Below are 27,146 nucleotides of genomic sequence, written 5' to 3'. Positions count from 1 at the left end.
TTCCCCATTTGATGCATAATGCCTGTTTGACTACAGAAAGAGTCTGAAGTGCAGCCTTTTTTTCCTATTCTTCAGAGACATGTTGCTGACATAATGGCAAACCTGTGTCATGTGGACCTTGCTTTGTGGATTACCAGAAGTCTGGATTTCATGTTGTAATAATTTATTTATTTTTTGCATGTTGTTAAGTTAGTCCTCAAGCAGGGAGCTGGTTTGAGGCCAGTTTTTGCAATAAATTGCTCTTTGTTGTGGTTCTTGACTTTCAGGGAGCTGCTGGAAAGTGTTTTTTCTTGTTGCATTTATCACAAAGCACTGCGGCATTGACTAAAATCTCTTGAAACGACTGAGTAAAGCAGGCTTGTAAAGGCGCTTTATGGTCCAGTTAGCTGCACATTCTGTAACCATTAGACAAACTGCCATATACTGCACATGTTTGGGTGGTAGTGGGGGGGTTTTCTGCACTCTGTCACTATGTCATTTCGCAGGGTCCGTGCTGCTGTTGTTGGAGTGCCGTGGTGGCAGTCCGCCTGCGCCTGGGGAAAAAATGAGTGACTTACCGTTAGTGACACCTCCGAACTTCTCTAAACAAACGCGTGCTTGTCCTACTGTGTCTCAGCTGTGAGAACTCTGTGAAATGGCCAGTCTAAAATTGACGCATCTCAGGGGACTTTTTCCTATGAATAGAAGAAATAAGTGTTGTCTCCTGGTTTCTGGTTTATCTAGGCCAATTGTCAAGCCTGACTGTGAATAGAGCTGCTGATTAGCTGTGGACCTTTAAGGAGGCCAGCTCTCTTATGGGTTTATTTTGCCATAATTAATTATCATCACAACGTTGACGTGCCTGTGGCTAAAGAAGAGTCTGGGTGTGTAGACTGTCTCGTGGTTAATGTGTTATAGTGAGAGGGCGTAAAAGAAAAAGGTCAGCCAAAAGGGAAAATAATAAATCTCCCATTAGTTTAATCATAATCCTCTCTGCAAAAACCAGGAGATTGTCTTTTAGGATGCTTTTAGCCCGAGCCTGCCTCAGTCAGGACATGGCACCGTTTCTGAGCATAGATGGGCCTGTCTGCTGTCGCTGTGACATTAATAGAAAGTGTCTGTCTGGAAGGTGACTAACGTTCGTCTGATTGCCTCAGACCACCACTTGCTGCCTCAGCAGGAGTCACACCGGTCCTCCCGGTTAATTGTGGACTCATGAATATTTGAGGTTCCCCGTGTAGGCCCAGACAGGCCTATCGTTGCACCTACGTATCAACATCTGAGGTTTGGTGGGTAAAGAAGGGGAAGAAGTCAGCCTCTCCCTTTCCTTAAGTAAATGTAGGCCTACAAGAGGAAGTGCTGGCAGCTCTTGAGGGCTGCCAAGTCTGCCTTTGTGTGTGTGTGTGTGTATGTGTGCCTGAGCAAGTGAGGCACCTGTTCTTCTGTGCAGTGTACTGGGTAAAGTGGTCAAAAGCTGGCAGGCCATCAGTACACCAGGCCAGGCATCGCCAGCTGCTCTCACAGTAAAAGCCATGAATGGCCTTTTGTTTCTGTCAGAAAACTCAACAAAAACATTTGTTTCGAAACTATGCAAGACGGTTCACTTCAGGTTTTCCTCAAGCTCCTCTGTGCAGTTACTAACATACATGCAGAGGAAAGGCTCGGGCCTGTTTACAAGCCTCCTCGGGCTCGGTGATCCTCCCTCGTGCTCAGCCTCAGCCCTGTGCTCCTGTGGCTTCAGCTCTCCTCAAAGGGCCCTCTGTGCGGCTGGCTGGCAGGCCAAGTGTTTATGGAATGTCTCAGCTGCTTGTTGGGGTGTGGGGGGAAGTGGCTAATGAAATGTAATGTGCTAAACGAGTTCACCTCTGTCACAACGGCCTGACCCGTGGTGCTTGTGTCAACCTTTGTTGCCTGTTGTAGAACGTTTATTTTAGGCAAAACATTCAGTGGCGAAGTAGAAGAGGCAATATCAGAACCAAAAACCCTTGTTAATCATGCTTGTGTTTTAAACTTTATACTTCCGGTTAGTAACTTTGAGCTGGAATAACGCAAACGATACTGCAGTTTTCAAAGTGTCGTAACTGTCTGAGATGATTTGATTCTTTTCTGCCACACGCCTGCACTCAGGTACCATTTACCTTAAGGCGAATGGGCTGTAAAAACTTGTGTTGCTAGGCAGAATACCGCTGGCCAGTCACATCAGAGCACATCAGGTGAGGCCCGTTCATATCTAATATTTAATTCTATTCAGACATGCAAATGAATATTTCATTACACCAGAAGGTCACTTTAATTTTTGTCTTGTCACTGCTTACACACTGATAACGGGCAAACTCAGCAGTTATATTTGTGTCTGCTACAAAGCACAAACTTGAAGGTGTCCTCCTGAAAAGTCACAATAATTGGCAAATGAAATAAATCCTGCTTCATGTTAATTATTCATCGCTGCTGGACTCGAGTTAATCTTTGTGCTCGCCTTTGCACCGTTGTGTGTTTATTTACCCGGGCTGGAACGGTTATCGGGGCTTTTATTTGCTCTGTTATGCGGCACGTTACAAGCTGCAGTGTGTCCACCCCGAGCTATTTCTACATACGTTGATTAGTAGGTGTGCCGTGTTTGGTGGCCCAGTTCTGACCTACACCGCTCGATGACTGGCACTAATTTTAGGCTGCCCCACAGCAGATCAGAGGCGAGTGCTGATGGTCTTCAATGCGTTCCACAGGCCTGTGGTTTAAAGGACCTCCCGGGCCAGCAGGCACTCCACACGAGCCCAGATGTGATGATGGCTTGACGGGTAACATCTTTACAGTTTGAATGGCGAATCAGGGGAAAGGCAATCTTAACTGAGATATTCCTTCATTTATTTGAAAAAAACACCGCAAATCTCTGAGAATAACCTCACAGACGTCACAAATGAGCAAAAACAATAAAAAATCAAATACATATCAGAAATTCTTTGAGATTTAAGTAACAAAGTTTATGATTGGGGGGGGATGAAACTGCTTTTCTCCCCCTCTCACACATCCAACTTTAGTTTACTGGGTTTGATGAACCTCATCACACCACAGATGCATCCTTTCTGCTTAAGTCTATAGACTGTATATAAAAGATGGGCACTAGTCTCTGTGTCTTAGAACCTTAGCGTTAGTGTTTAGGCCCCTGCATGTTGCTTTTTTTTCTTTCTGTCTTGACATATATAGACCAGAGAGCAAAGTTCTATGTTACCAGCTAGCTACAAAACTTGTAGCTCATGTTAGCACGCATTTAAAGTTTTTCAGAAGAGCTTTAATGTCAGACAAAACATGCATTTTTTTCACATGAATTAATTTAATCTCAAAAACTGTCATGTTTTTCTTAGAAATGTCAAAATCCTAAATTCTGAGGGTATTTTTCCTCTGATAAATTGCAGTATGAGGATAAAGTTTCTTGTTGCTAATTATCGTCTGCTGTGATAGACGGATATCAAACTCTCAGACTCTTTATTCCGATTATCCTATGTCACCAGATATCGTAAAGTCCATCTAAACTTGCTATGAAGTGGGGTCACCACATCAGGTGTTTGAAAAGCTGTCACCCCTTGACCGGCCCCAGTGTTTGCCCTCCCTGTCACCGCTGTTTCCCGAGTGACTCCACAGATCAGAGGAGAATCCATTTGCTGGAGCCATAAAGCGGTGCTAAGCTTTTAACAACCTCTCACATTGGCCTCTTATGTTACTTTTTTTCTAGAAGTGATACTTTCCTCTCCAGATCTATACAACCGTTATAGAGGCAACAGAAAGGCCGTCCTTTAGCGTATCTATTTTTTTTTAAACTTTGTAAATAAATTATGGATGCTTACTGTAAAATTTCAGTTCCAGCCTTTTCTGAGCATAGTGCATTTGTTATCTGTGTGTTTATTTATGGGAGCTTGTGATCTAAATTCTGTCCATCCTTTGACTGAGATTTTGGTGGATAGTCAATATGTTCACAGCGGGGTCCAGTAATTGAGGATTGACTCAATTTGTCTTTTCCCAGCAGTGAAATGGGCAAATATGGATGCTACCATTCTAGTTCCAAGGCTCGATCAATAAACCTCTTTGCCCTCTAAGTTTTATTTTTGGGAGCTGCTGTCTGATAATTTCGCCCATCAGTCAAATAGAATTGAAATTTTACCTGTGATACTTTCAAACAATGACATTAATTCACACAAGCCACAATAACAGCAGATCAGTTCATCTCAGTCCCAGCCCACATCAGCTGATCCCTCAGCTGAAACTCTTCAAACTGGCTATCCCATGTGGTGCATCTTCAATCAGTTCAATTGAATTTTATTTATAAAGCATCTAATCACCTCAAAGCTCTTAATATTGTAAGCTAAAGGCCCTACAATAACCCTAAACAATCAGATGACCTCAATGTAAACAAGCACTTGGCGACAGTGGGAACCGAAAACTTCCTTTTAACAGGAAGAAGCCTTCAGGAGAACCAGGCCTCAGGGAGGGGCAGCCATCTGCTACGACCGGGTGGAGGTATTTAAGATGCCTGCCTACAGTCACTCCAAATCTCCAAGCTGCTGCTTTGCAACCCATCTCCACACCAGCTCCCCCTCTCATGCTGTGTCTGAACCAGTCAGTGTCATGTCTGTTGCCACTGGTACCTGCTTCTGTGCTCAGGTCGTGCAGTTGTTCTCACTTCCTCTGGCTTCTGTGTATGCAAGGGGAACGTCAGGGAGATGTGCTCCCAGAACGTAAATGACCACAGATGAAAAAATAACTACTTAAAACAGCAAATGGATCCTTTTCTTATATTTAAACTGCTGTGACCTTAAAATGGTCATGTGATAACCCCAACCATTATTTAGAAACCCAATACAGACTTTCACTCTGATGAAAGTGTCCCAAATAACACTTCCTAATTGCTGTGTAGTGAAAAGAGACCACATGATTATTCCTGTGTCAGAGAATTCCCGATGCTGCTGCCACAAAGATTGTGCTGCACATCTGTCGCTCCCTCCCTGCGTGTTTTGTCGTAGTTCATCTCTATGGATTAGGATTAGTGTACATCTTTGCTTTGTCATCAGCAGGATATCCAGCGTGTATCCAACATGTCTGTGGTATTAAAACTGCTGTGACTGTATTCTATGCAAGGCTCTTGTTTACATGCTGCAGGAAGGCAAAGTGCTTCACGATGACTGATTATTCCCCAGAAGCAGGCTTGGCAGTTTGTTTGGCCAAGCCCCCTTTTATATATCCTTGAGATCTATTTTTGGGTGGTGCTCAGAGTGCTGGTGTGGGAAACCAAAACATTCAGTGTTGTGCATTAATAGGTAATAATACTTTTTAAATGATTTGCTTTGATTCATGGAACCAAAGGAAATCCTTCAAAAACATGGAATTACAGATTTCAGGGACAGTCCAAAATGAAATCAGCTTCTGTCTGATCCACAGCTCCACACAGCTCGCGACCACAGCTGTCGGGTTCAGCGATCTTATGTAATGTCATTAGAATGTATTTATTACGGCTCTATTGCACAGCTGAAACCATTTGTTGGGTATGAGACAGAACAGCAGGATTATTTTGCCACCCTCCAGCTTAATGTGTGATACTTTCTATTGTGTGATTTTGAAGCTGTTGGGATGCTGATAACAAAATAGGAACATAGCTCCTTCACTGTGACTTCCAATGCTGGCTGGAACATTACATCCACTCTTAAATTGACTGAAATGTGTACTTTATTGAGTAGTAATGTGCACATAGAGGCTGATAGCTTAGCAGTAATTGTTAAATCTAGATAACATTTATCTCAGTTTCGTTGGTCTATAACAAGATAAGATGTGTTGCAGATATGACTAGAGTCAAATTTAAACAGGTATTTTGCATTGAAGCTAATCTGTTTAAAACAGCAGAGCTGCCATAAAGGACATCCAGGTCATGCTCTTAGTCATTTTTCTTGGACTAGAAGGGTCATAATAAAATGAACAGGCATTTGCAAAATACTTGAAAATGAATGGATTTTTTTTAAGCACATCTTAGATCAAAGTTACTTACATTAACAGGTGCAATAAATCTTGAAGATTGGACAAAGTTTGGTTGGTGCCTTGTCAGATTTCTTAAAACCTACAACCACTATCCAGTTTATTGCTAGTACTGGGTTAGAACCTCTTCGATCAGATGATCAAGCAGTTGTCCACACCGAGGAAGAAGTCTGCCTTAACAGGAAGTGAACCAGATTTCCAGCAAATCAGATTCAAATCTTTATAAGTGACTGTGTGTGTGTGTGTGTGTGTGTGTGTGTGTGTGTGTGTGTGTGTGTGTGTGTGTGTGTGTTTTTTTTGTATGTTTGAGTATAATTTTTTTGAATGCTTGTTGTATTTGTGTTGCTGGGCAGAAATTTCAGGATTACTGTTTGTGGTTAAAATGTATCATATTTATATTGACGTCAGATGTTTTAAACCAGGGCTGGGGGAACTCCAGGCCTCATGGGCCGGTGTCCTGCAGGTTTTAGATGTGTCCTGGATTCAACACAGCTGATTTAAATGGCTAAATTACCTCCTCAACATGTCTTGAAGTTTTCCAGAGGCCTGGTAGTGAACTAAACATTTGATTCAGGTGTGTTGACCCAGGATGATATCTAAAACTTGCAGGACACCCTCTCTTGAGGCCTGGAGTTCCCCACCCCTGTTTAAACAGTGAAATAACAGCACACTTTGGGTCGGGCTCTCCTGTTTAAAAACTGCATCTCGTAGGTAGTTTGTAGCTGTGAAAGAGCAGCTTTTACTTTGGGTTTTTTGCTCAGCCCTTTTTAAAAGTCTGTTTGACACATAGGTTCTTCTTAGTATAAGCAGAAAAGAGACATAAATTGTGAGTCACAGTGAATTATTGGAACCTGTACAAATCTGTTTCCATGTATGTCTGAAAAGTGTGGGCTGTCTGCAAAGTCTTTAATTATAAAAGGCATCTCAGTGTTAGCTGGAATGTAGATTTGATAGCCGTGACTGTAGATGAGTGTGTGTATTAGGAGTGGAAGCTTTTGTTAAAAGATGACCTTGTGCAGAGAGCCTGTTTCCGCTCTGAAGCAGACAAATTGCCGAATTTTCCGGACAAACTTGCCTGGACACTTCCTTCACGGTATCAGCCCTTGTGATTGCTAGAACAACAGCACTCACTGAGGGTCCATTGTGATGTGCACTTTCTCACACTGACCACAGCCAAGTCTGTGCTGTGCTTTTAAAAATGTCCCTATAAACAACACAAGTGGCTCAGTATTTAAGGCTTCGGAACATTTTCAAGTCCTCCTTTTTACCTATTTGTGTTTGGACTGTATTCTAAGCTCTGGCTTTTTCTTAGTTTAGATAGTTTGTGGCTCCAAAGCTGCAGCCTGAGAGAGGATGCGTTAGTCATCCTTTCCCGGGCTCCATGTATAATTTCACCGAAGTACAGAGTAACTGTTCACATGGACTTCCCCCCTGGGCTCTGTAGCTGTTTGGACTGCGGTAGTCTCCTCCTCAAGCAGTTCATACAGCTCTCTGTCTCTGTTGGGCCCAGTGTGTTTGTTTGACGCCTTTGTCACAGCGTCTGCGGATGTCATCCTGTCAGTTGCCTGTCTTCAAGGCCTCCCCAGGGAGACTTGTCTTTATCTTCCCCCGTTTTCCGGAATCCTCTCTTTCCTGTTTTCAAGCTGAGGTAAACCAGTCTTGTAGCCATAAAACTGTTATGAATTGTTGTCTTTTTAGTGTGTCCACTCCATAATGCTATTTTGTTGTTGTTGTTGTTGTTGTTGTTGTTGTGCGGATAGGCATCTCTGCTCTGGATCTTCCACACAGCTTGACAAGCATGATATACTAATAATTGCTGGTGAGTCAGGATTGGCTGACACTGATTACAGGATCTAGTCGTTGGCGAGCTGATCTTATCTGTCTTAAAAAGTCTGAAATCACAAGGCCAGGGAGTATAACATGTTACGCTGTGGCTCAGTTGGCTTTGTTGTTTTGGATCTCTCTAAATGCAAAATAGCACAGATGTGCATCTTGGGGCATGTTGTGACCCATTGTCATGTTATAATGACTTTATGTTCAATTTGTCATTGTTATAGCTTAATTTTTCCAGCACATGCTATGAGCTGGATGTCATCCTGATGTTAACAAAATGACACAAATTTATTCATGTAAAAAGGGAGTCCTCTTTAAACACTGAGGTTAAATAAGGAGCTCCACAGGGTTCTGTGTTGGGACCAATTCTTTTTACATAATATAATATAAGTGGATTTGAATGGAATTGAATATTATGCCCAGTTAAAGCAATATCTTTCACATTTCCTGTGATGTTGAACACTGCATTAAAAAGGTGAAGGAGGCATGATATACCAAGGCTGGCATGACAAGAGCTTGCGTGTTACTCATGCAGTTTGCCAGGCTTATCCGATGACCTGGCAGGAGCCCTCAGCGGCTGGCTCTGGCGGTATGGTAGATTTGTGTAGGTAACAGGTTTACAAAGATTAAAAGATTTAATAGGAAGACAAATGGCAGGAAAAGACAGCTCATTACTTATTTTAATACCCGCTGTTATACATGCAACTATGTTCTGAAAATGGTTTTCCAAAAATAAACACACGCTGGCAGGAAAACATCACATAAATACATTACAGAAATGTCTTGGCCTTAATTAACAAAGATTCTTTGGCATCACCTGAAGAGGGCTGTTCAGTCAAGACATGTCAGGAAAGTGAATGAACTGAAATGGTTTTGTTGGAGGAACAGTCATAAATTCCTCTTCATTGTTTTGCAAGTCTTATAGATGGCTACTGAAAATATCTGATGAAGGCTGTTACTGCTAAATTCAATAGTTTACTTACTTTTTTCCAGCCTACACTAGAATATTGCTCAGTTTGTTCAGTGAAAGAGATAAAAAAAAAAAAAAAAAAGTGTGTATAAAGTTAAACCAACAATCCTTTGACACTGTGTTAATAAAATCTGTGATGCGTGATGGTAAAATACATGATCAAAACATTATATGGATTCTTGTTTCATTAAAAAGGAGTTTTTACTAGTTTTTTTTCTAGGCTTTAAATGCACATCTTCGTCACTCCCACTAAGTCCAGGATCGCTGTGTTAGCACCTTCTGGCTTATTCACAATTGACAAAAACTGATGCTCCAGTTTGCTGCATTTCCCATGATGTTTTCTCTGCTTTAACTACATGGCCTAACAGTTTAATAGCACACCATGTGACTATTGTGCTTTGTTTCACTGTTTCTCACAGAGGCGTCCTACAACGAAAACTCTCCGTCATATGGCTACGACCTGGAGCATTCAGACGAGCTTGGGCCCCGCCACGGACCTCTGTCCTTCACGGGATCTCCTTCCTCCTCGCCACGGCTCCGCTCCAAAATCCGGAACAACCAGTCATCTGGTTCTTTGGACTCCCCGCTGTCGGTAGTGTTGCTTTAATGACTACAGTTAGACACGTTAACTCTGCTGCCTCCTCTTCTCTGCCGTCTCACTGTCCTTCGTTGCCATCTCTCCAAACGTATTTCGTAGCTGTGGTTTCTCAGTCCGTGTGGAAAAGTTACTTCTTCCAATATCACCCTTTGGAAGCCCAGGCCTTCCTCATTTCATTTCAGTTTTCCTGTTGTCGCTTGTGATTCTGCTCCCACATGCTGCATGCGCATATAAGTGATAAACGTGCTGCAAGATGTTGAGGAATTTGCTTTTTGCTGCTTGATGCTGGAGGAACAAATGACTTGATTCGAAGTGTGGCACAGTGCCAGTATTATGACATAACAGTGTCTTAGTACTGTGGTAATCTTTAAAAGATTGTTATTGCTATATTTTTGTTACTTTTTTTACTTAGTAAGGTCTTTAAAAAAGTGTGATCCTATATTTCCCATAACACATCTTGATGGCATTGGCTCTCACACCCTGTCTTCTAAAATAAAGGCCTCCAACTTACAAACTCCACATCACACAGTTTGTGATTTCTGGTGCTGAAATGTAAAAATTATAGCCACTGAAAGTGACAAGCAAACTAAATAAGACGCCCTTCAGAGAGACATTAACAGGGATACCCGAGCTCAGGTATCCATACAGCAACAGTGCGTGTTTGCCGTGTATTTCCCAGATGGGAGTGCTTTTCAGCATTGCTGAAAAAGACCATACATACTCAGCAAACATACTGTGTGTAAACAGATGTTAAAAGGAGACGGCGCTCCCCTCCCCCTCCAGTCTGCCCCTCTCCTATCTGCGGTATTCTTATCCTCTGATGTGTACACTTGGTGATCTTCAAAGCCGAAATCATGGTGGAGGGTGGGCTCACTTGGCTTGCAGCTTCTCCTTCTTCTTCTTTTTTTATTTAGCAAATATAATGGCAGCATTTGATGCAGTCAGTGCTCCAGTGAGTTTCTCATTGAATGACTCCTACTGGGGGTGACTGATGTCTTTGACCTGTTTGGACTAACAGCTCCAGGATCAGAAACACATTTGTCTTCCTCAGAATGCTAGGAGTTTCTGCTGCTGTCCTCTTGGAATGTAAAACTCCTACAGACCTCCTACAAATCTGGACTCCTCTAATCCCACAACAAAAGTATCTGCAGCTGGGGGTTTGCAGAGGTGCACGGGCAGCTTTTGTAAAGATCAAACATGTTGATAAATTGCATGTCATTGCTGTGACTGTGTGACTTTTGTGTAGGTGAATACCATTTCTCCCTGTTTGCCAACTGTTTTCTTTCTTCCCGTGTTTGTTTCAGGTGGAGCTGGATCAGGAGAAGGGGTTAGAGATGAGAAAGTGGGTTCTGTCAGGAATCCTGGCCAGTGAAGAGACCTACCTCAGCCACCTGGAGGCCCTGCTGATAGTATGTGTAATATGAAAACAGGCTTTTAAAAGACGTTCTTAGCTTTAGTTTAGTAGCAGCTCAAAATGGGACCTATTAAGGTCATTTTCAGCTGTTTTATAATTTTATTCTGGGAATCCATTAGTGTAGCTTTGCCTGACTTGCAGTTCACAAAAACCCTCAGTTATGTTATAGTCACCTTTTATCCATCCACTCAGTCCTCCTTTGTCTTAAACAAGCTATTTTAGTTCCTTACTCCTGAGGGTCTCTTAATTAAATTAAATTTAGTGGTGTAATGTAAGTATTTTTAAACAAGTTCAATTTTCTAATTCTTTTCTTTAGTATTTCTACGTCATGCTACATTCTACTTTTGCAGCTATTATACTTTATATTGTATTATTTTAAAAGATTCAGCCAATAGTTATTTAGTGGGCGAATACACAGTATATAAACTGATAATGTTTTAGAATAAGGTATTCAGTAATGTGTAAATGAATTGAAATGCCTATAAGTGAGGTACTAATGACTGAATGAATATGAGTGTGCTATAAGCCACTGTGCAATGAGCATTTTGACTTTGAAAAAATGTCTTCATGTTCATACAAGTAACAAGGACGTGCATGAACATGCAATCCAGAGAAAAGCTAAAACCGACCCCACGATTTAATATCGTGTAGAACCACAAGATATCACAGCAACAATAACTTGAAGTAATTGTTGTTTTCTGTACAACTTTATCAGTCTCTCATGTCGTCGTGGAGGAATTCTGGCCCCCTCTTCTTCGCAGTGTTGCTTCAGTTCATCAAGTTTTGCAAGTAGTTGTGTGTGAACAGCATTTCAGTCAGATAGAAGTCTGGACTTTGGCCTCATCACAACGTTGCAGCAACTGGATTCTTTTCTTTTTCTGCTGTTTTGTTGTAAATTTGTCCTGTTGCATGACTGTTTTGGCCAAACTTTACCTGGTGAACAGATGGCCTCATATTTTACTCTTGTGTATACCAAAGTATTCTAGAGTTCAGTGCCGATCAGTGGCTGTAAAACAAGGCAGAATCATCAAATTATCGCCCCTCCACCTTAACCACCTCATATGTGCTTCACAGCTGGTATGAGGTATTTGTGCTGATATGCTGTGTTTGGATTTTCCCCGAAGTGCTGGTGTGCATTATGGCCAGATAGCTCCACTTTGGTCTTGTATTTCCAAAGGACATTTTTCTTAGAAGTCTTGTGGTTTGCTCATACTCAACTTTGAAAACCTAGACTGTGCTGCTACTTTTTTTGTTTTTTTGTCAGAGAGAACAGGCTTTCTCCTGGAAACCCTTCAAACAAGCCATACTTGTTCAGTCTTGTTCTAATTGTACTCTCATAAACTGCAACATGCTAACTGAGGCCGGTGAAGTCCGAGATGTAGCTCTTGTTTGGTTTTTTGGTTTTCCTGATCTGATCATAGTGCAGCCTTATCTTTGTGTGAATTTGCTGGGTTGTCTGCTGATTTGAAGACTGTGGTGTTGTCAACACACCTGAATGCTCTGGACCAGCAAACTGCCTAAACCTCTGGTTTTATAGAGATGCTCAAACTTGGTGATGATCAATTAATCAAGTGCATTTGACTATCAAAATGTGACTTACCCTCCTATATTTCCTATTGAAGCAGGAAAGGTGTACTTCACTTTTTACAGGACTGAATATATTTATGCTAATGCTTGCGTATTTAAAAATAATGGATGCAGGATTTTTAGCAAAGTACTTTTATTCTTTGTCATAAAACTAGAAAAAGTAATTTGAAACCTAGCACACTTAGCCTTAGAAACACACTAGAAATTAATCCAATTATTACAATTTTGTTACCTTGTTTTGTATAACTTTTGATAAGATAACCGATGTAAGCTAATTTTGTTAGCATAGAGACTGGTCCAACCATTTTAAATAGTAAGTAAATAATAGATTTTCTTCATGCAAACAAACAACAAAACTTCTTGTTATAAAACAAATTTCTTTGCTTAACTGTGTTTTGTTGTTTTTGCAGATATAATGTTCACATTTTTAGAATTATCTCATGTTAGGTTTAGTAGCATTAGCTAAGATTAGCTATCAGTCACCTTTAGCATTTACTGTATTGACTCCTGCTCTGTGGTTACTGTTTTGCAAGGCCTTCAGTTATTCTTTATAAATGGTCATATATGGTTGTGATTATTTTTCTAGCCCATGAAACCTTTGAGAGCAGCAGCCACAACATCCCAACCGATGCTGACCATCCAGCAGATAGAGACCATCTTCTTCAAAGTACCGGAGCTTCACGAGATCCACAAAGACTTCTATGATGCTCTGCTGCCTCGAGTCCAGAACTGGAGCCACCAGCAGTGTGTGGGCGACCTTTTCCAGAAGCTGGTAAGTAAGCAGTTTGCTTACTTACTTAGCTTTGTTTGATTTAATGGGGTGAGCTGGAAAACAAAAAAGTCAGTCTCAACATAACTGTAAGTTGAGAATGTTGCTCTTCCAGTTAACTCTCATCCTCTGTCATAATGATCTCACTGTTACAGCTGGTGCTGGGAAAAAAAAGACAAATGTCACCTGTTGTTCATGGACGGTTGCTTTATGAGACATGAATGAAAAGCTTTAGCCAGAACGTGTTCTTCCGTTACTTCTATTAACTTGGAATTCAGCAGAAACAGACAAAGTAAACAAGGAAGTCTGAACGCAGTGAAAAACAAAGTGTTTGATGAGCTGATAAAAGTGAAACATTCCTTTATTTGATTTGATTTGTAACAGTTTAAGCAGAATTTAGCCACCATATAAAGAGTGGCAGTCCTTTCAGCTGATCTCAGTCCTCCTTTGGATAAAAAGAGCAAGCATCAAATAACATGAAACCTCCAAGCACCAAATTGCATGTTGGTTTTTGATCAAAGAGACCACCATTCCTCAAGTCAGTAACTTTCAGATGCTAATTATAGTGCTCCTTAAATGTCATTCCTTGATCATTAATGAGCGTTAAAAGAGGGGAGACTTGGAGAGGGGAAAGGTGGGAGTCTTTGGCTGTAATGTAATCCTCAGTGGATCTTGCATGCACATTTGAGTAGACTGCCTGGAGTCATCTCCTGGCCAGATAAAAGCCTTGTTTCGCCACATGACAAGCAGTAAAGGAGTGCAAAAATCCTCTATAGAAGGTTAATGAATAAGAGCTACCTCAGTGGTTGCCACTGGATGACGAAAGATTAAAGACGCATACATGCAGGGATTGCTATAAACACGTGCACAAACATTGAATCACACTCTGCTTTATCAGTTGCCTCTGTATTCCTGCCAACTCGTGCCTGAGCAGGCACAGCACACTGTGACACTGTGGTGCTAACAGACTAGTAAAATCTATCCGAGTCTAAGCTTTATCTGCTTGTGCCCTTTAGGCCAGCCAGCTCGGAGTGTACCGGGCCTTTGTGGATAACTATAAGGTTGCTGTGGAGACGGCAGACAAGTGCTGCCAGGCAAACGCTCAGTTTGCAGAGATATCTGAGGTATGTAATCATGCTACGCGCAGCAGGACTGCAGCAGGCAAGTGTTTGATGTTGTGCAGCTCCCCGGGACAAGTGATGACAGGGCTGTTTTCGGCAGTCCTCGCAGTGTAATGAGCTGAGCGACTGCAGCAGTTGTTTTAATTGCTCCGTGGGTCAGTTACTGTGATTTCTCAAGTTTTTTTTGTCTTATTCCAAACATTTCCTCTGGTGTTGACTTCCTGGCAGAATCTCATGGTCAGAAGCACAAAGGATTGCAAAGACCAGTCGGCTAAATATTCACTGGAAAGTGAGTAGTGACTCAGATGAACACAGCGCCTCCACGTTAATCAATATTGCTAGGAGTAGTTGAGTTATGATGAGGCCTGTTGAACTGACTCTTCCTCCTCCTCCTCCTCCTCCACAGCTCTCCTCTACAAGCCCGTGGACAGAGTGACGCGCAGTACTCTCGTTCTGCATGTAAGTTGGCTCTGGAGCTTCATTTTATCCACATGAAGACTTTCCTACAACTCTGTTTGTCATATTTCCTCTATTCTAGGACTTACTGAAGCACACACCTTCCAGCCACCCAGACTATCCGCTGTTACAGGATGCCCTGCGCATCTCCCAGAACTTCCTGTCCAGTATAAACGAAGAGATCACACCGCGCCGGCAGTCCATGACAGTAAAGAAAGGAGAGGTCAGCGTTTAATCACTGCTATGCTCATATATTTGACTTTCTCAGTGAATCAGCGTCATTGTACAATTCACCTTTACACCCACGCCTGCAATTTCCACTTTATCTGGACTGTTGACAGTAAAATGTTCAAGGTGCCTGGAAGCTGCTGTAAAAGCGTGTGTCAGGTTGCTGCTGAGTCATCTCACCCTGTCTGATGTAGCCATGAAGGAAGTGGAGCGTAGAGGAAGCTCATGACAAAGCCGTGCAAACACACTGGAGGCGAGGGGTCTCCAGGAAAATCCGTCGATTACCTCTGTGCTCACTCCCATCCTTCCCTCAGAGCTGGTCCATCCCTGCTTCCCAGAAATGACGGCTTATCAACTTTTACTGTCTAAATTGCTTTTCGCAGTGGGCGTGTACGGGCTTAGTAGTGCTTCCTGACCTCTCTGTCTTCCCCTGCGTCGCGCACCTCTGGGGTCTGAGTCAGATGACCCAGATGAGAACTTCCTCTGTTTTTCCTGGGAATCGGTTCTGCCCACCAGGATAGGATGTCAAATTCAAGAAAGTTTTCCAGAACATTCCTTTGCTTATTGTTCAGGAAGTCTGAACGCCTGCTGAGAGATCGACAGATAACAAGCCACGACTTGGCTATCAATTGAAAATATGGGTTTGTTGTTGTTTGCGCTCACCTCGTGACTAAATGTGCATCCATTGTTGATGTTTTGCAACGTGACTGCCTGTAATTAGCCTGAGCATTTAAACCCGCGAGCGTGTTTAGCTTCACCTCCGGTGTGCATACCTCAGTTGTCATTTTAGTGCAGCAACATATAGCATTAGAAGGGTGTGAACTCTGTGCAGTGACAGCTGTTGTTTTTTTTCCATTGGATTATTGACAGTTTGTGGTCTTGTTTCTGTCGCAGAACAATAAGCGGATGTAACCCTGCCACCTCTTTCAGAAACCAGGATGGTGTCGAACACGCTTGAGTCCGTCACCAGCGTGTTTGTGACTTGCCAGAACCAAGCTGGAGTAAAAACAGCAGAGGAAAACCATGCCGCAGTGATTTCCTTGTTTTTGTCAGACTGTGGTTGGTGTGGGATGGCAGTGTCTCATATGGGCAGTGTCACTGTAAACAGCCTCATCCCAGAGGTCAGAGGGAAGAAAGGGAATTTAGATGCATGCTGCTGCAGGAAAGCTTAGTGTCATCACATTGTACAGCATAAGCTCAGGCTCCGGTATCAGAACCTATTGCCAAATAAGAACCTGAAACACAGAGCATAAGAGGCTTAAAGAGACAGTCACCCCTGAGATCAAGCTTCACTCTTTCATGCTGGTTATACCAAATCAGACCAGGCAATGTTTTTTCAAATTTTTTCAGTCTTCTGTTGTCCAATTTTGGAGCCAGTGCGAATTGTAGCATCAGTGTTCTGCTCTTAGCTGATAGGACTGGCACCCAGTGTGGTCTTCTGCTGCAACGTTTAATGCGTTGTGTTCAGAGAAGCTCTTCTGCATATCTTGTTTCAACAAGTGGGCATTTGAGTTATTGTTTCCTGACTGTCAACTTCAACCTGTCTGGTTATTCCCCTCTGACCTCTGGCATCAACAAGGCTTTTTCAACCCGAGAACTGGTGCTAACTGCATATGTTTGCTTTTTTTCCAGAACCTTCAATGTAAACTACAGAAATAGTTGTGTGAAAAAATCTCAGTAGGTCAGTAGTTTCTGGAATACTCAGACCGTTCAAATTCACTTAAATCACCTTTCTTCCCCAGTCTGATGCTCACTTTGACCTTCAGCAAGTTGTCTTGACCAGTAGACTGACTGATTAGATTTGTGTAAATGAGCAGCTGAGCATATGTGGGTAGTGTGCTCAGACAACACCGTTATATTTACATTCTATCATGCGGCCTCTAGGGCAACCCTTTAGTCACAGGCATAAACTGTATACAAAAGATGGACATTCACTCATTAAAATTGATGTGCAAACACAACTATGGGAAAAGAAACCTGGTTAGTGAATTGAGCTAGCAGAGAAACCATTAGCGGTCTGTGTTTACATCCACCAGCCAGTACAACCATTCCCCTAACTTTAATCCTTAACAACATCCAAATGGGTTCGTTTTGAAACAATTACTCCCTCCAGGATTTGTTGGGGAAGGGACAAACTATTCATAGAGACTAAAACCAATATTATATCTAGTAATAATGATGCTTATTAATGTGGTTTAGTTGTGTGTATCAACATGGCAACTCCTGCGTGAAACTGCCCACAGCTAAAGTTCACTGGATAAAAGTTTCTGGAAAGAGAATTTACTGCTGAGTTTTTCTCTTGTACTTTTTGGCACTTTGAGCACTACAAGGCAAGCTTCATTTAGTTCCATTATATTTAAGCGAAGGTCGTAATAGCCTTTATTTCCAGCACTGGGCATTTCACTTCAAAACAATCTGGGTGGATAAATACTACTGGGTTGAATTCATCTGAGAGCAGTAGCAACACCGCAGCGTTTAAAGTATTCACAACCATCAGCACTTATATAATGTGAAACCATTTTAAACTGAGCAACAACGTCAGACCTAAATTAGACGGTGTACTCTCAGCACCTCCTGTGGTGTGCCACTGTTTACTTTGCAGCAGGATAGGTATACTGGTTGAGATGTGCCATGCTTTGTACACACTGATCCCTTGTTTCCTTTGGCAGAACCGTCAGCTCCTGAGGGATCGCTTTATGGTGGAGCTGGTGGAAGGTTCCAGGAAACTCCGTCACGTCTTCCTCTTCACCGACCTGCTGCTCTGCACCAAGCTGAAGAAACAGGCTGCTGGGTGAGTCTGGGTCAGCGTCCAGCCTGAGGTTACAGATGCAGGCATGTGACCTGGAACATCCACTGGTTTAAACCCCCGTTGGGGAAATGAGAGTGACTCCACCCAGGAACTTAAATTGTCCTTCGCTGAAAATAGAACTATTTCAGTTTGAACAAACAGTTTTTGTACTCTGACGCTGCTAACAAGCAATTCTAAAGGCAGCTAAAAAATATATTTATTTGTAGCCTTCTTGTATCTTTTATTTCAACAGGAAAGGGCAACAGTATGACTGTAAGTGGTACATCCCCCTGGCCGACCTGACCTTTCAGACCATCGAGGACTGCGAGTCCAGCCCCGTCCCTCTCGTTCAGGATGAGGAGATTGATGCACTGAAGATCAAAATCTCCCAGATCAAGAATGATATCCAAAGAGAAAAGGTGACTACAGAAACATACGTGACAGAGTTCAGAACAAACAGCATCATACCACCAGGGCGATGACTGCTTTGTACCAAACAGACAAGCAAAAATAAATTGAGGAAGTACAGATTAACATGTGAGTAGAGCTGAGTGTCTAGACAGGCCTGTACTGCATTGACGCTGCTCCTGTTTATCTGCAGAGAACCACTAAAGGGCCCAAGGTGATTGAGCGACTGAGGAAGAAGTTGTCAGAGCAAGAGTCCCTGCTGCTTCTCATGTCCCCCAACATGGCTTTCAGGGTGGCCAACAGAAACGGCAAAGTGAGTCAGGGGTCCTTAGGAGGGAATTAGAGAAAGGAGTAAAGACTTCTCAAATGAAATAGGTTTTTTCTGTCATTGTTAATTTGGTTTTTACTGCCCTCTGCAGTTGATACAATGAAATTGCACCATTTGTGCTCAAGAAACTATTGAAATACTCTTCCCCCCTTTTGTCTTTCAGGGCTTCACATTTCTGATCTCTTCTGATTACGAGCGTGCAGAGTGGAGGGAGATCATTCGTGAGCAGCAGAAAAAGTGTATGTTTTTTTTTTTTTCTTATACAAATTTAAGACAGGATGGCAGCACTGTTGAAGCAGCTTTAATGCTATTTTCACCCCCTTTCACTGTAACATACAGGCTTTAAAAGCTTCTCTCTGACTTCTCTGGAGCTGCAGATGCTCACCAACTCGTGTGTGAAGCTCCAGACTGTTCACACAATTCCAATGACAATGAATAAGGAGGGTAAGATATAGCATTGGATTAAATCTACGTTTTAATACAGCCTTGTGTTGTACTTAACATTTGACCCTCCTGCCTCCTCTCCCTCCACAGATGATGAGTCACCTGGTTTATACGGCTTCCTGAATGTCATTGTCCACTCTGCATCGGGGCTCAAACAGAGCTTGAGTAGGCGTCTTAAAGTCTTTTTTTTCTAAATAGAAATCATTTTGTTGATTACTGTAAAGGTTGCATGTAGTTTCACATCACTTTGTGTGTCGCCCCCCATCCCCCTTCCTCCCTTTTGCTTTCTCTGTCTCTCTGCGGCTGTCAGCTGGGAGGGCAGCTGCAGGAGAACAAGTGGGATTAGTCATGAACACTGTGTACAAGCCTCTTCAAATACACCTTTGAGTGTTCAAATCACCACCTGCTTGAGAAACTTTACAGTGTTTGTGACAGTGTTTTAAAAACAAATAGTTCTCAGGAAACAGACAGTGATGTTTACTGGGACAAATTTACTGGGAAATGAATGTCAGAGTCACATTAACTAAAGAGAAGGAGAGGGTTCTGGTCCAAAGCCAGCAGTCAGTTGCAGAGACAGAGGGAGCGCACAGCACAGTCTGGGCATGTCTCAGCTGGGTGACTAATGTGGATGCTCAGTTTTGAGTTTCACTTTGATTCAACTGTTCTTCTGCTTGTACCCGCTAGACCTGTACTGCTCTCTGGAGGTGGATGCCTTTGGCTACTTTGTGAACAAAGCTAAAACACGCGTGTACAGAGACAGCACAGAGCCCAACTGGAACGAGGTGAGAGGACAAATCCGTATGCAGAAAAAGACCTTTACTGAAGCAAAAAACTCGGCCACATATTTTGCATGAAATTATTTGAGTAGTTTAAAAAAAAAAAAAAAGAACCCTCCAATGTATACTCAAGGAAATTCAAAAATTCACACAAATGTGCACACGGCTGAAACCTAACAAGCATTTGTTCTGTTCCTGTACAAGGAGTTTGAGATTGAATTGGAGGGCTCTCAAACGCTGAGGCTGCTCTGCTACGAGAAGTGCTGCGGCAAAGTGAAGCAAAGCAAAGAGGACGGAGAGGTCACAGACAAGATTGTGGCTAAAGGACAAATAAAGGTACAGACAAAACACAGAAGATGTGGGTCACAGCAAAAGTTTGTATGTTTGTATAAAAAACAACTTCAGAGAACGATTACAGCTTTAAGATACTTCTTATTAGATTTACCAGTAGAAGATCTGACCAATAGCAGATTTCCTTTGGTCCAAATCAGTATGAACATCTGGGAGTTTAGAAAATGGTTCAGTTTATATAATATTTTGCATGACTACACATGTTTTTTTTTAAAGTTGGTCAACAAAAATGATGTCTGTGCCAGGACACTGGGATACTGTATGATGTAAAAAAATTCTGAACACTGCCATTTGCTGGTAGGTCCTGGTGTACTCAGTCTACATTTTGGGTATAATTTATTATTACAATTTATAATTCATGAAGTTGGCGCCATTATGCCATGTGCATAAATGCATGCAGCACTTTGACTTTAAGAAGCAAGTTGTTGGATTCTCAGATGCAGTAGGAATATTAGAGTCAGCAGAAAGACTTCTACAAACAGCTCAAAGCAACACACTAACTCCAGCTTGGAATAACATTTTGTGAATCTTTTAAACTGTGGTCAGCATTAGTGAGTCTCAATAATTCAGCCTGTCACAGGCTCTTTTTTCTTCTTCACAGTAAAGACCTCAACTGAAAGTTTCATTTGTACACCTTTCACTCTGTTACACTTGTGCAGCAAAATGAGTGAATAAAAAGTCTGTATACATAAAAGCTATTTGGCCGATGTGTCATCTGGTCTTTATAGACCAGTGCTGATACTGATCTCGACTTTAAATCTTAACATTTCCACGTACAAATCCGTGCCTCTGTAAATCGACCTTGCGCCCTCTAGTCTGTTGATTCTGGGCACTTCACAGTGTTGTCTTATCCGTGTTGGCTAATCCTGCCCTGTGGGGGCCCTTTGCCTTTGGAAAAAGAAATGAGTCTCGAGGTTGCCACTGGGTCACTTCAGCTTGACCCCCTGATTGGGTGTTGTGACAGGAGACGGATTAGACTTTGGGGTTGACCGAATGTAGCTGCTGGCACTGCTCCAGAGTATAACGGAGCGAGAAAGACTCACGGCTCTGTTTGATCTGGCTGTGAAGGGATTTCACTGCTGGACAGGTGGGTCAAAACACAGCGGAGCTTTAGAGGAGGGGGCATGGTGGGGGGTAGCATTCAGATATTTGCTAGCAGCTCCGAAGTAGGGCACCAGTCGGGTGTATCGTGGATTTGAATATTAAGTAATGCATCAGATATGAGGAAGACGAGGCACGTGTTAGTTCTGATGTTAAAGGTCAATAGTGCTAATCGCTAACTAGGCTGAGAGGATCCTCTTTAGGCTACTTGATATGCAAATTTACCAGCCAACAGTCCTTGCAGCGGCACGGGTGAAGCATGCTGGTAATGAGGGTAGGAGGGGATTCTCAGGAGTTAATCCCCCAAATCCATCTGGGAAGTAGAACAACACAGAGGCAAACGTGGCTGACTGGCGTGGCTTTGTTCCTTTCTGACTTCCAGTGGAATGAAAGGATATGAAGTCTTATATTGCATGAATGTGAAGATGGGACAGCGGGACACGATTTTTTCTTTTTCTTTTACTAAAGATTCAATGAAGAGGATCAATATTCTTCAATGGCTCGTTATTTGGGGAACAAGGACCCGCTGCTCTTGGTAGTGTGCTGGCTTGGAAAATTGTGATATCCGTGGAACAGCGCTGCTTTCTTTGTTTGTTTACCATCAGTCCACAGAAAAAGCTTTTCGGATTTGAGAAACACAAATGCCAGAAATAAAGAGCGAGAGTAACCCAAAGGAAGAGGAGATCATGGATCAGGCAGAGGGTAGGCTTGAAGAAGAGGGAGACGCAACTCTAAGAAAACCCACGAGTACAGGGGCACGTCTGTGGGAAAGAGTCCGCAGCAATCTGATCAGACCAAAGGTAATGATGTGGAAGTGAGCTGCGGGCTGCCGCGTTTTCACAGAATGTCTGGGAAAGCACTTTTTCCTCCCTTCTGGCAGATATCTAAAACCCTATTTCTGTCAGGCTTGAACTCTTTTGAGGTTTAGAACATGTAGTGTAGCGTCTGTGATTATTTTTTATCTTTTGGATAAAGAAGCATTATATAAGAAAATTGTTTTTCACCGAGCAAAGGATTATCTCAGTGAGATTCGATGGTTTCTTGGGTGACAGGACATCTGTCGCATTGGACAGGCACGGTGCTTAGCGGTGAGGGCGTGACGTTATCACATTACTCACGCCTGATCACTGTAAATAAAAGCTGGCAGTTGCTGTTAGTCACATGCCTCAAATAGATTAGTGGAATGGGATCACACCAGCAGAGACATGTGGTGCAATTACACTGAAATTTTCCCTAAATTTGTTCTCGCTCACTAACTTTCAGTTCAGATCAATAGGCGCATGTTTTTTATTTTTTAAATTGTGAACTCATTGTCCATGTTATTTATTTTTGTTCCTTCTAGTTGGATCCACAGACGCTACAAAGTAAAGACTGGCAGAGGACAGTCATCGCCATGAATGGGGTGAGTGTTTCCAGCTAACCAGAGAGAACTGGTTAAATTAGGAATGACACTGAAGTCGGCAGCTGATTGATGGGTTTCAATGTCGAGTGCAGACAAAATTTACTGGAAAGATAAATGTTGAGATTTAAACGCTGGTTCTCCTTGTTTGTCTCACCATTTCCTCTTATTAATGATGAGTAGATATTAAGAAAGTATTTAGGCTGCTTAAAATCCACTTTAAGATGTGTCAAATTTGCCATCCATCATCTTCGTTTAACCAGTTCGTTTGTTTTTGTGTTTCTGTTTAACTGGAATCGACTGTGCCACATTATTAAAGAAGATCAGTTATGTTTTCCTTATCTCATATTAAGATTAAGACAATGATGTCAGAGCATGTGCGAGTAATCCCAGTGAGCTAAAAGCTGAGTGACGAGTGCAATGAAAGCAGGTAAACATAATATCATCTCAGGGAAGTAGTTCTTGCATTGAGCAAAGAAGCCCCGCCCACGTGCTGTTCAAACCTTCAGTTTGAGAGGGGCAGCCAGCCTAAAGAAAGCTGGCTTAAAGCAAGGACGCAGGGAGGGAAAGCAATTTGTTTCAGATGGTGGATGAAATAAATATGATAACTGTGGACCATCTTCAACTGTGAATCATGCAGAGCTACTCTAGTAGAGTCCAAGATAAAAAATCAACTCTAGAAATGAGCTTGAACCAAGGTAATCTATAAATATGGAGGTCTATGGCGGTCGACTTGCCAGCCTGCTTTGGCCACTTGCCAACAGTTGCTAACTTTTGATTAACAGTCCAGTAAAACAGACATCATCAAGTCACTTTGCTGCCTCTTTATGTTATGTTATGTTTTAGGATTGAACTTGTTGTTATCACTCAGGCTGACTTTATCTAATCTTTGTGTCAGATTGAGGTGAAGCTTTCCATGAAGTTCACCGGCAGAGAGTTCAGTTTGAAGCGAATGCCTTCCCGGAAGCAGTCTGGCGTCTTTGGAGTGAAAATCAACGTAGTAACGAAGTGAGTAGCTGTTATGTGTTGACTGTTGTTGTTATCTATTTGTAAGATTTAACATGTTTCATTATGTCAGTATATGTGAAAGTTTGTTTGTTTGTTTTGGCATAATACCAGGACCCTAAAGGTGAATCACCAAAGTGGAATCCTGACTTTTTTCATTTTGTCATTCATGCCAGAAACATGCCAAACTACCTTATATGGAAAAAGCTTATTTGACTGTGACTAAAAAACAAAAGGAAAGAAGCTAGACCACCACAAGTTAGAACAGACTGATGTAAATGTGGTTTTTAAAAACATTAGTACAGGTGATAAAGTAAATAGATTCAGCCATGGTGTGATGTACATGCCATGTTTCTACCATCAGTGGAATTCTTAGTAGGTGTAACCTTGTTTTTGTGCCACTGTGTCTTTAATAGGCGAGAACGCTCCAAGGTCCCGCTCATTGTCCGCCAGTGTGTAGAGGAGATTGAGCGACGGGGCATGGACGAAGTTGGGATTTACAGAGTATCTGGTGTCGCAACTGACATTCAGGCGCTGAAGGCTGCGTTTGATTCAAGTGAGTTCACTTTAAACTTGGCAAACAGAGACAGCTGTTGTAGAACAAATATGCTTGATGTGAAGACAAATGTAAGAAAAGAGTCCTGAGAAGTCGACTTCCACCCTGCTCAGTATTTTTATTTATTTTTTTCAAAGCTCTTGTATTCCTTGGTATATACTGACGGATGTCTTCTTTGCCTCGCAGACAACAAGGACGTGGCTCTCATGATGCGGGAGATGGACGTAAACGCCATCGCTGGAACACTGAAGCTGTATTTCCGTGAGCTGCCGGAGCCTCTTTTCACTGATGAGTTGTACCCAAACTTTGCTGGAGGCATTGGTTAGTCACCACCTTATGTTTCACTAACTCCTACAGCATCTTCGTTGGTCAGGAGGGGATACATTTGTTGTTTTTGTCACCAGAATATTCATATGTGCATCTGTCTTATAGCTCTATCTGACAGTGTGGCCAAGGAGAGCTGTATGGTCAACCTTCTGCTGTCCCTACCAGAGCCTAATCTGTTGACTTTTCTCTTCCTGCTTGACCACTTGAAAAGGTAAACAGCTTTCATTAAATTTGTTATAGCACGTGCTGAGTAGTCAAAATAGAAGACAGTACAAGAGGATTAAACAAGACTTCAAAGAATTACATTCATATATCAAGTTTTTTTTTTGCCTCTTAGGACCATTTTTTTGTGAAAAGAGTACTGAAAAGGCAGAATGTGACCATGAGCTCTGAATAGTGTTGTAAGCAGCTGAAATCAGTTTGCTCTGTAGGGTAGCTGGACATGTAGCCTTAAACATAGGGTTAAAGTAGAGCCAACGCTCCTTCACATCAGAAAGGCCCCACAGACATGGTTCTTGATGGTACTTGATCTTTGAGATTTTCTGGACATGTCCAGCTGGGGCGAGGGAACCCTGAGGTAGACTCAGAACTTCCGTGAGGGAATTTATCTCATCTGGCCTGGGAAAATCTTGGAATCTCCCAGGAGGTACTAGAAAACATTGCTGCCCAGAAGGACATCCGGAATATCCTGTTTACCCTGCTGCCTTACAAACAGAAGAAGATGGGTGGATGTTTCATAGTTTAGTTAAATATGAACTTTGTGTGGTAAAAGATGGTTATGGTGACTAATTTGAATGTAATTGTTTGCACACTTTTGGTACAGAATCACGTTTTACCTCATCTCTTGCATTTACATTTTATACCTTTTGGTGAAGATGTGCTGTTTAGTTAGGATTTTGCTAAACTAATGTTTTGTTTTGTTTTTTTACATTATTCTTATAGGGTGGCTGAAAATGAAAGCATCAATAAGATGTCTTTGCACAACATAGCCACCGTCTTTGGCCCCACTTTGCTCCGGCCGTCTGAAAAAGACAGCAAACTCTCAAGCAGCTCGCAGCCAATCTCCATGAACGACTGCTGGTCCCTAGAGGTTATGGCTCAGGTAAAACCCGTGATGAGTGAGACTGCAGCGTTTAGAGCGCCCGTATGGGTCTGATCGCTTCTTCGTGTGTCTCCATAGGTCCAAGTCCTTCTGTACTTCCTTCAGCTTGAGAGGATTCCCACACCTGACAGCAAACGTCAGAGCCTTCTCTTCTCTACTGAAGTATAACAACAACGTCCTACTGTGAGGAAGAATCTCAGCTGCTTCAACAGGTGGACGCTGCTGGTTTCCTATCCATGTAACCACCAGGGGGAGCCTTCGACCCACTGAAAACTGGAAACAGCCACCATGAGCAAAGCCATTTCTCCTGGAGCTATAATGACCATGCCGTGTTCTGTTTAAGCTTACCTGCTGTGTCAGTAAAAGGCATCTGATTATGACGTGTGGACAAAATATATCACTTCTTTTTTAATTTAAAATTTTAAAAGCAATATTAGAATACTATATTTTAATGTTTAGCCCCGCTCTGTTTGGTCACTGTGCACATCAGCTCCATATCCATAGGGGATGACTTCTGCCGGATTTTATAAGATGTGGGGTGGATGATGGACTTGATTAAAGGACTTCTATTTTTCAAGTCTAAACATGTTTTTGTTTTTTGTAGATATGTTTGACTTGGTTTCAAGCTCACCTGTGCCAATGTTTCCCTGCTGACGATCAGTAGAACATTTCAGTTATCCTAATGTTTACACACTCTGAATTTTGTACAGAATTTAAAACGTATAAGACTGAAAACTGTAGTTAAGATGCAGCAACATGCAGGCATGTTGACCTCAACACTGTTTTCTGTGCTATACAGTTTGTGTAGTGACCTTTTACAGGTTCTTCTGGTGGAGTCCGGGCCAACTTTCATGTACATACCAATTCTTTTTGGAGGAGGTACAGAGAAGTGAAAGGAAAAATCATTCCAGAAAAAGCCTATTTTTTCCACCCGTGGAATGTATACTGTGCTGTGTGTTAATTTCACACTTGTCTTTTTACCCATAATTCATGTGTCCACATTTTTTTTTTTTGTTAGGTTCTGTCTGAACTTATGTATTCAGCTGGAATCAACATATATATATATATGTGTGTGTTGCTTTCTACATTCCTTCTCTGTAGTCTTCCACCTTTATATAACAAAAACCACACTGCTGTAGAAATGAGAGCACTTGGGAATGATATGATGATCTGGAGCACCAAACATTTCCCAGTAGGATTCTTGAAGCATAGTGATGCACTCATGTATCAACAGTTATTAATAAGTTTATCATTGACATGCTGTACCTAGTGTAAGTTAAAGCTCTGTGAAAAAAACACTGTGTATTCACATTTTTTTTCCAAATCATTTTAAGTATTTAAACATGTTAGCACAAAGTCTAAAGGCTTTTGATTCATGTGAAATAAGCAATAACTTTTAGGATGACCAGTGTGATATGTAAATAAATACTTGGCAGTATTAAACTCTTCTTGTGTCCTTTTTCAGTATAAAGTGTCATCAGGATAAGGGGTTCATTCCTCTTTAATGAATGAAATGTACTGAACTGAGCCTAAACCACATTCAAGTGTGTGAAATGTTTCCACTGAATATTAGATTAGTGAAAACAGGAGA

At 42.0% G+C, this 27,146-nt stretch overlaps 1 protein-coding gene across 3 annotated transcripts in view; it reads left to right on the top strand.

Moving 5' to 3' along the window:
* Positions 1-26,993, top strand: part of si:dkey-91m11.5 (PH_BCR_vertebrate and RhoGAP_Bcr domain-containing protein) — a 31,227-nt gene extending 4,234 nt beyond the window's left edge. Inside the window, exons 1-23 of one of the 3 annotated variants that reach the window (XM_039620604.1) lie at positions 7,625-7,642; positions 9,217-9,389; positions 10,700-10,804; positions 12,983-13,168; positions 14,182-14,289; positions 14,515-14,575; positions 14,693-14,745; positions 14,825-14,965; positions 17,640-17,761; positions 18,012-18,177; positions 18,360-18,479; positions 18,658-18,733; positions 18,834-18,938; positions 19,029-19,103; positions 19,623-19,720; positions 19,919-20,050; positions 22,509-22,568; positions 23,464-23,573; positions 23,987-24,126; positions 24,313-24,447; positions 24,559-24,664; positions 25,396-25,555; positions 25,634-25,723. In XM_039620604.1, coding sequence (XP_039476538.1) covers positions 10,730-10,804; positions 12,983-13,168; positions 14,182-14,289; positions 14,515-14,575; positions 14,693-14,745; positions 14,825-14,965; positions 17,640-17,761; positions 18,012-18,177; positions 18,360-18,479; positions 18,658-18,733; positions 18,834-18,938; positions 19,029-19,103; positions 19,623-19,720; positions 19,919-20,050; positions 22,509-22,568; positions 23,464-23,573; positions 23,987-24,126; positions 24,313-24,447; positions 24,559-24,664; positions 25,396-25,555; positions 25,634-25,723 — 2,319 coding nt within the window. In that variant the 5' untranslated portion in view covers positions 7,625-7,642; positions 9,217-9,389; positions 10,700-10,729. Of the gene's footprint in view, positions 1-7,624; positions 7,643-9,216; positions 9,390-10,699; positions 10,805-12,167; positions 12,362-12,982; positions 13,169-14,181; positions 14,290-14,514; positions 14,576-14,692; positions 14,746-14,824; positions 14,966-17,639; positions 17,762-18,011; positions 18,178-18,359; positions 18,480-18,657; positions 18,734-18,833; positions 18,939-19,028; positions 19,104-19,622; positions 19,721-19,918; positions 20,051-22,508; positions 22,569-23,463; positions 23,574-23,986; positions 24,127-24,312; positions 24,448-24,558; positions 24,665-25,395; positions 25,556-25,633 lie in introns of those variants that run through there. The other 2 variants (XM_031742789.2, XM_039620605.1) reach the window with 2 other exon arrangements.
* Positions 26,994-27,146: the final 153 nt, after the last annotated feature.

This window comes from Oreochromis aureus, linkage group 12, assembly GCF_013358895.1.
Source record: "Oreochromis aureus strain Israel breed Guangdong linkage group 12, ZZ_aureus, whole genome shotgun sequence".
Classification (NCBI taxonomy): domain Eukaryota; kingdom Metazoa; phylum Chordata; class Actinopteri; order Cichliformes; family Cichlidae; genus Oreochromis; species Oreochromis aureus.
The sequence above is the reverse complement of the archived record's forward strand: the minus strand, read 5'-3'. Positions and strand labels throughout refer to the sequence as shown.